Raw genomic sequence first — 8,946 nt, forward strand, 5'->3', positions numbered from 1 at the left:
GAGTGGGGCTGGAGAGAAACCCATCTCTCGCCCAAGCTCGGTGCAGCGGGGTCGGAGCCCAGCGCCCGTGTCTGCCCGGATGTCTGCGGGCAGGAGAGGTTTTCCCAACGTGTGCAACCTGGGAGAATGGCACTGGGCTGCAAAATCTGTCAGGAGACTTGAATTACGCCGTACAAACATCTCTCTCACTTTGTCTTTGCAATCGCATGCACGTGTGGATATGGATGTCTGTACATACAGCCGCCCAACGCCTGGAGAACAGATTTACATTTCATACGGAAAGTGAACTTCTCTCTCACAAAGTGCACCCCGCGCGGGGTGCACAAAGGAAAACCCGTCCCCAAACAAAGGCGCACGAACAGTGGCATCCCTGCGTGCCCAGCACTTGTTTTGTCACTTCTATTTAGTCCATCGATTCGGTATTGTGTTAAAAATATCGGCATGCTACAAACAGAGGCTTTTAGGAGACAGCGGGGAAGGCGAAGAGAGTTTAGCTCGCCCTTTGCTGGAAACTGGCGAGGACGGTTTAGATAGTGATTTTTTAGCATAGTTTTATGCAGTGGAGTAACGGATTCTTTGTGTATAAAGTGGAAAGTAAATAGAAAACAAAGTCCGGGAGGGAGGAAAGAAACGCTAGACTGGTTTTAAGACTCCCCCCATCCCTTGGTTCAACAGAAACAATTTACATTAGCAATTCCGCATCTTTAAGATAAATTACACAGCGGCGTAATAGATTTAAAGTACGCCAGATTTTTTATCATTAATTGTAAATGTGCAAAATACCTGCTGGTACTTCACTTTAGAAGAATGTAATTGGCAAAAATGGGAGGCTGATGAATAGATAATAGATCCTTAACTACCAATAAACAGTAAGCACCAGCCAAGAGTATTAGGATGTGATCATAATTATTCTGCAGCACCAGCCAATGGGAGGAGGAGAACTCAGCCCTAAAATCATCCCCGGACTCAAAGGTAATCTCGAAAATACGGACAAGGCTGGAACCGGAGACTTTCTCCCCTGTCCCGTCTGCGGGAGCCCGGCGTGTCCCAGCTTTGCGTAATACAATTGCCCTCCGCTTTGTTTTCCGCACCGCGCGGTGCGGGGAATGCGAAGGAGCGAAGGGTGAATAAATAAATTCGGAGGAGGAGGAGGGCGACCCGCTCTCTCACCGGGACGAAACCTTTCCCAAGCGGGGCATCTCTCCCGGACGCCCCGGGGCTGATCCAGGTAACCTCGCCGGGCTGAGAGCACCCGAGAGGTGGCAGGGAGAGGGGTGTCACTGCTGGAGAAGCCCTAACTCTCGCCCCCCACACTCCGAAAGGACATGCGGCGCCCCCCGTCCCCTGTTCCCCCCGCTGAGTCTCCCCTATTCCCCCGTCCCCCTACCTCGGTCGCCCGGCGCCGACAGGGGAGGGAGGGCAGCGCGGCGGAGCGGAGCGGGGCCGGGCGCGGCGCTGCGCGGGGGCGGTGGCGGCGCGGACGAGGCTGCGCGGGGCCCCGCGCTCCCCCCGCGCTGGCGGGCGCGCTCCCGCCGCACTCCGATCCGCGGCTCCATCCCTCCCTATGGCGCTGCCCGGCGCTCGCCTCCCCTCTGACGCACTTTAAAGAGTCTCCCCCTTCAACCTCAAGGCGAGTAATAGCGACCAATCATCAAGCCATTTACCAGGCTTCAGAGGAAGCTGTTTATGTGATCCCAGCACTAATTAGGCTCATGAACTAACAAATCGTTTGCACAACTTGTGAAGGGGCCGATCACATCCATGGATTGTCTTTGGACTTAGGGAGGGGGGGTGGGGGGGCCGACCGCCTTTTCCTTGCAGGAGGGAAACTTCTCCCAGCAACTTTTTTGTGTGTGTGTGTGTGCGTGGTGCGTGTGTGTGTCTCCCTTTTGGGTACCGCTGGCTGCCGCTGCCTCCTTTTCCTCCAGCCCCTGTCTATTTATGTGTGTATCTATCCCTCCTCAAGTCACTCCCTGCTGCAAACTTCCCCGGATCGCCTCCCGCGCACCACAGAGCCAGGCAGAGATTTGGTCGGGGACTCTCGCCGCGGCAGCATGTTTCAGCCCACACCCAAGCGGTGTTTCACCATCGAGTCGCTGGTGGCCAAAGACAGCCCCCTGCCCGCGTCTCGCTCCGAGGATCCTATCCGGCCGGCGGCGCTCAGCTATGCCAATTCCAGCCCGATGAACCCATTTCTCAACGGCTTCCACTCCACTGGCAGGGGGGTATACTCCAACCCGGACTTGGTCTTTGCAGAGGCCGTCTCTCACCCGCCTAACCCGGCCGTGCCGGTCCATCCCGTGCCCCCTCCCCACGCCCTGGCCGCCCACCCGCTGCCTGCTTCGCACTCCACGCACCCGCTCTTCGCCTCTCAGCAAAGGGATCCTTCCACCTTCTACCCCTGGCTAATACACCGCTACCGGTATCTGGGCCACAGATTTCAAGGTATGTGCAACTTGTCTTCTCCCTCCGATCCACCCCTCCATCCTCCGGCGGCCCCGGGCCGGTCGCCGTGGCGCGGATGCGGGGGAACCGCGGGCAGGCGCTTCCCGGAGCCGCGGGCTCGGCTGGGCCGGTCCGAGGGTCTTTTGTGAGTGACTCCCCTCCGCCGCCAAACTTGAGAGCTGTCAGAGCCGAGGGGCTTCGGCTTGGTTTTGCTTTATTTCTTTTCCCGGTTTGTTTTGGTTTCCCTGGGAGGAGGGGGGAAGGCAAGGCCGGCCGGGACTTCTGCGGCTTTCTCGCCCCGCTTAAAAGCAGGGAGAAAAGGTGGATAATTTTTGCTGCCGTGGATTAAAAGCTACGGAAGAGACCTCGAAGCAAGCCGCCCCACAAAGAGGAGAATGCAAGTGTGGCGAGGTTTGGGTTCCCTGAAGTGTCTGCCGGGCTGCCGGGGCCGGGCTGCCGGGGCTGTGGGGACCCAACGCCTCCTGCCCAAATCCGGCCGCTCTCCTTGTTAGAGTGGACAGGAGAAAAATGAAACGAACCCAGAGAAAGGATAAGGCTGGGGGAAAAATGCTCCCAGCGCCGGAGCAGCACGGGGAGATGGGGCTGCAAAAGGAGAGCCGGGGCTGGGGACAGAGGGCACGATTCCGTCCATACGGACAGGGAAGGGCTGCCAGCTGCCAAGCGACTAATAAGCGGCTGAAGGAAAATAACCAAATCCAATGGCGCACAATCAATAAAATCCCCCTTGTTTAACCCTTTGCAACCGGCAGCGTCTTCTCCGGAGGGTGAGTCGATTTATCCCGTAATGGGTCCAGGCAGGCTCTTTAGTTATTAAAAAAAAAAAAAAAAAAATCAGCCTTCACTTGGAGGCTTTTTTTAATGCTTTTTTTTTAATTTTTTTTTTTTCCCCCGGAATTTTAATTTATTAATTCCGAACGAAAACAAATCACCTGCAATGTCCATTTCCCTGGCCTTCTGCAGTCCAGCCGTTGCACCCGGTTGGAAAAGGAGTCGCTGTCTCCGAAGCCAGGCGGACAGAGATACAAAATGGATTATTACCCTCTCAGAATAAAATTACAGGTTTCGCTCACCAGATTATTTGTCGCAGTCATCAGGCGATTGCTAAAGAGCGGGAGATGAAAGGCGGAAATGTCCTGGTGTTGAGCCACAGCCTGATTTCAAACATACCCTCCTCCTGCAACGATTTTTAATGCACTTATGGAAAGAGACTCTCGGTGGCTTTCCCACCTTGGAAAGAACGGCCCGGAGAAGCAGCACAGGGCCAGCCCGGAGACAGAACCCACTAAAAAGCCCCAACCGACTCCCACCCCCCCACACACTCCACCGCAGGCCGGCTGGGATGGCCTCGCCGTGGCCTGTCCGAAGTTTGTTTCTTTATTTCTCCGCCGGTTCTCGGCGCCGGCGGGGCAGCGGGCAGGAGGACGGCGGCGGCAGGAACCCGCGCTCCGGGGAGCACACTGGCAAAACGAAGGGGAACGGGGAGAGAAAGGCCCCGGACAGAGCTCTGGGCATGGGAAGCTGGGAGAGAGCGGGGGAGCGGGCTGCCGGCTCCCGAGGCGGGGAGGGGGCTCTCGGCCGGGGCCGCACCGAGCGCCGCTACCCCGCTGACCGCGCCGGGAGGGTGTAAAAATCAACTAAACAAGGAAAGCTGTGAGGCTGTCGATGGATGAAGGGAAAGGGGGAAGCTGCAGGGTGCAGCCGCAAACACCGCAGCCCCGCTCTGACCAATATTTTTGACTTTTTTTTTTTTTTTTTCATAGTGCACTCCTGGTTGTATTTTAGTATTTGAATTTCTCCTGCTCATTCCCTCCATCTATTTATCGAAGGAAATTTTTTTTTTTTAAGTTGCTGAAATAAAAAAGAAACTACACTCAGATTTCTCCTGTGACTAATGTTGGGAGTCAAAAATTCTTGCTCTAAAAAGTGCGTTTGGGGAAAGTGTTTTGCTAATCTCTGTCTTACTCTGTTGTCCAGGGAATGAAACCAGTCCGGAGAGCTTCTTATTGCACAATGCACTGGCCAGGAAACCCAAACGGATCCGTACAGCTTTCTCCCCATCCCAATTACTGAGACTGGAACATGCCTTTGAGAAGAACCATTATGTAGTAGGAGCAGAACGAAAACAGCTGGCACATAGCCTCAGCCTCACGGAAACTCAGGTAAGGGAGAAGCAGGGAGTGGGCAAACTGGGAAAGTGAAAGTACTGGGTTCTCCTTGGGAAAATCCACCCGGCCGGCCCGCAGATGTGGGAAAAAATACGGGCAAATTCTGGGGGGATTTAGGCCTGCAGCCCCGAGCCGGTGGAGTGGAGTGAGAGGTACCCCCTCGACTGGGTGCTATAAAATCCTCCCGCGTTCGTGAGAGCCATCGCCTGTGCTGGTTCGCGGGGCCGTGGCCGGGCGCTGGGGGGATGTGGGGGTCGGGACACGGTTTGGGTCTCCCCAGAGAGACCGGCCGGAGCCCCGGCCCGAGCGGGAAGAGGAGAAGCGGGATCTGCGATCGGCAAATGAAGGACGGTCCTGGTCATTTTTCTGCGGGACTGATGTGACCCTCAAGAAGTAGTTGAATGTTAAGGAAAAAGCCCCCCAAGCAAAAGGCGGAGGGAAGAACCCCGCTTTGGGCCCTACCGCAGAAATGGAGATTCTTGGATGATTTTTTCACTCGTTTCTAGCCTCGCGTCCGGCAGCGGGCAGGAGCCGGTTCAGGAGGGCATAAAGATGAAAAATAAAAGCAGAGAAATTATTCACTGCAAGGAATCCCCTCCTTCCACCCCCCCGCTGGCTGGCTGCGGGCCAGAACTGCACCGGAGACTATTTCTGTCGTCTGTCTGGGGGGACGTTTCTACTCCAGTTGTCCCGAGGTGATGGTCTTGGCGGGTACCGAGGCCGGACACGCGTGGGGCGGCGCGGAGCCGGCGGGGAGCGGCGGCGGCGAACGGGGCTGGGCGGGGGCTGCCCCCCGACGGCGGGACCCACGGCCAGAGAGGCCGCTGCGAGGGCGTTTTTCACGCGGTTTTCTCCTCGCCGGAAGAAAGGCCGGGGTTTGGGAGATTGTTTTGTTGTTGTTGTTGTTATTGTTGTTGTGTCGGGCTTTTGTTTTGTGCCCCTCCAGGAGACTGGTGGAGAGAGGGCTCCAGATGGGGATTGTCTCTGCTACAGTATGTGGCACTGTACTTAAAAAAAAAGAATGCCAAAATACCCAGCCGCAGCCTAGTTCAAAGTTCCCAGTAAACACAGCGTTCTCTGGGAGGATTAAGTTGTAACACTTTTTTTTTTTTTTTTTAAAAAAAAACCTCGTTTTCGTGGGGGAAGCAATAAAGAGGTTGGATCTTTTGTTTTAAAATGTCTCCCTAACAAAACAATAAAAAGGGATCGCCACTTTTATGAGGTTCTCCGAACAAGGGACCGGTCACAGGCTTATTTCCACTGGAAAGCTGTATTTAAGGTGGTCTTTGTGCTGCTTGATTCCGAAGCTGGTTGGGGTCTTTTGTCCCGATGTCAAACCCCCAGTCCCCTACAAATGAGCTCCCTTTTTGGAGATCAGCGTGCAGAAATGAACCGTCCTCCCCTTCAATTAGCAAACTAAAAGCAAATTAAACTCACCCCTTGTTCCCCGCTCAGCTTTTTAATGGTGGACTTTTGGAGAATATGAAAATGCAGCAGAGATGTGTGTCCAGCCAGGCAGGTCTCTGTTCTGAAGAGGCAGCGAAGCGGGTTAAACCAGCTTATTAAAATGCTCCAGTTCCCTTTTCCCCCCTTGCTGGGGCCTTTATCAGGCACTTTCAGACAGAACCAGAGTTTAAACTGCTTTTTGAAAAAAAAATGTTTACCTTTGGCCACTACAAGGAGTGTGGCCAGCCCTGGAGATAGCTCCCAGATCAATACTATCTGTAATTAAAGCACTGAAGTCAGCTGCTGGATGGTTAAGTCAGATTTATTCGGCGCTGCAGAAATTCAGAGGGATATTTACGACGACACTTGCAGGTTTCGCCTCACGACGATCGCTCCTGGACGACGCGTCCGGGGAGACTCTGCGGGGAGGGCCGGACTTTTATCTTTTTCGAGGCTTTTTCTTTCATTTTATTCTCTTTTCCCAAAAAATAAGATCTCGTCCCGCCGTCCCGTTAGGAGAGACTAGGCCCTCGCTCTGCTTTGCCCCGCCGGTCGGGCCGGGCCGGGCTTATGGGTGCCGCTCGGGGGGCGTCTCGCAGCCCACCCAGCTCCCCCCGCCCCAGGTCGGGATCGCTGTCCCGATGTCCGTGGCCGCGGGTAACACGAGCCGCCCCAGAGGCCGCCCCGACGGTGGGGCCGACGGTGCTGACAGCCCACCGCCACGCAGCCAAGCTTGGTTTTCCACGCGTGGGGTGCCTGGCGCCACGCGCGGGCATTGCGCGGGGCTACTCGTGTGCGGAAGGTCCGCAGCCTTGCGCCAGGTGCGCAAACGGTGCCTCCCGCTCGTGGCGCTGCCCGTCCCGCGCCCGGCTGCGGGGCTGTGGCGGGAGGAACCGCGCACACGCAGCGGTGCGGCTGCCCGCTCCTACACGCGTGGGTCCTCCGGAGGGGACTGGTGGGCCTGTGGCAGAGCGCAGGCAGGGCACGGTGCAGGCAGGGCACGGTGCAGGCAGGGCGCGGAGCATCTCGGCACATCCCGGCACCGATGTCCGGGCAGGCGTCGGACTAAAGCCCGGTGCCTTTCCTCCCGCAGGTAAAAGTATGGTTTCAGAACAGACGGACAAAGTTCAAGCGGCAAAAGTTGGAAGAGGAAGGTTCAGACTCACAACAGAAGAAAAAAGGGACTCATCACATTAACCGGTGGAGAATCGCCACCAAACAAGCCAGTCCAGAGGAAATCGACGTCACATCGGACGATTAAAAACTGGTACTTTGGGACTTTTTCTAAGCCAGGCACCTCCACCAACAGAAAGTGTTAAAGGCTCACATCCCACCCCCAGCGTGGCGGTGCGGGGAAGGGACACGGAGATCTTCATCAAAACTGCGGTTCCCGTCTGGAGGCGGCTGGGAGCGAGCGAGGGGGACACCGCGACAGGTCTGGACTGTGGCACTGCCGGCACCGCTCTGGCAAAGGGGGATCTGTCAATCAAAGCCAAAACACCGGGACGAGGTGATTGACAGGTATTCCGTTTCTCGCAGTCCACTTTTAAAAGCGTAACGTCAAAAAAATCTTAAAAAAAAATATTGAAAAAAAAAAACCACACTTACCCCCCCCCCGAAACAAACAGCCCACGTCCCCCAACCAAACCAGAAAAATGACCACCTTACAGGACATTTTGCACTTCACAGTTTCTTCCGTCTTTAAAAGAGAAATTTCCATAAGCAGCCAAACCCCACACCTGTTTCAGAAACTTGAATTGCATGTGAAAAGCCGTCTGGGCAAAAAAAAGAAAAAAAAAAAAAAAAAAGAACGGAAAAATATTACCCCGGTTGCTAAAGACAGAAGTGAATTGTAATTTTTTTCCCTTTAAGACTGGTTTTGTGTGCTTTTTAATTTTATTTTATTTTATGAGAAATGTGCAGTCTGTAAACATTTTATGATAACTTCTGGCGTCAAAGTGTTTGTGAAAGATAAATGAAGTAGCAGTAACAAAGCATAGTGTTCCTTCCGGATGGACAAACACGGTGGGGCAGGGGAGGGATGGGAGGGAAAGTGGGGGGGGAGGTTCGGGCTGGTCATAACTTTTGTTGCCAAAAAAAAATATCAAATCAAATTATTCCCCCCCCCCCCCCGCCCCGTTGTATCCTCATTGCAAAACCAGATTATGATTATTTTTTAAGATTAACAAAGCGCAAATCCAGCGACCAGGTTTGGCCATGGGGACACCTCCCAGAATGGCGGGATCCAGAGAAAAGGGACTGAAAATAGAATATTGATTTTTTTTTTTCTAATGGCCATTTTCATTGGGGCAATTTTCAAGCACTGACCTTATAATATTCCGAGATCATAGAGCTACTAAAAAAAAAAAGTGACAAATGTTTCCTTCATGTCTTCTTTATCAGAATGTAAATATTTTTGTGTTTTGTGTTTAACTTGTTAGAATTCTAACACACTATATACTTCCAAGAAGTATGTCATTGTCAATATTTTGTCAATAAAGATTTATCAATATGCCCTATATTTTTAAGTAATATATTTTGCCCTCCCCCACCCCAATTTCTCAGAAAACGGGAGTTGCCCCCTCCAGTTTTTAGCTGCTGAGCCCCTGCGGTGGGAGCCTGTGCTCCCCCGGCCGCCCATTCCTGCGGCCACAGCCACCTTTTCTTAATGAATTCACCTCCTGCTAAATAGACCTCTAAAAATAAGCCGCAGAGCCCCACTTGCTGTAAATAAATACCTTTAAAAAAATCCTACCAAAAACCAACAACAACAAACCCAACCCCTTCACTGTTTGGAAACTGAAGTGCGAACCGGCTCGTAATGGGAGGGGGAAACTGGTCCGCAGCAGCCGCTGCGGGATAAGGGCTT

At 53.7% G+C, this 8,946-nt stretch overlaps 1 protein-coding gene across 1 annotated transcript; it reads left to right on the plus strand.

The window, feature by feature from the left end:
* Positions 1-2,054: 2,054 nt before the first annotated feature.
* EMX2 (empty spiracles homeobox 2) lies at positions 2,055-7,338 on the plus strand (the record flags this gene model as incomplete). Its single annotated transcript, XM_082053340.1, has 3 exons — positions 2,055-2,445; positions 4,441-4,625; positions 7,171-7,338. 3 exons carry the CDS (start codon positions 2,055-2,057, stop codon positions 7,336-7,338), a joined length of 744 nt encoding a protein of 247 aa, XP_081909466.1.
* Positions 7,339-8,946: the final 1,608 nt, after the last annotated feature.

Source organism: Streptopelia decaocto, assembly GCF_964273445.1.
Source record: "Streptopelia decaocto genome assembly, chromosome: 5".
NCBI classification, from domain to species: domain Eukaryota; kingdom Metazoa; phylum Chordata; class Aves; order Columbiformes; family Columbidae; genus Streptopelia; species Streptopelia decaocto.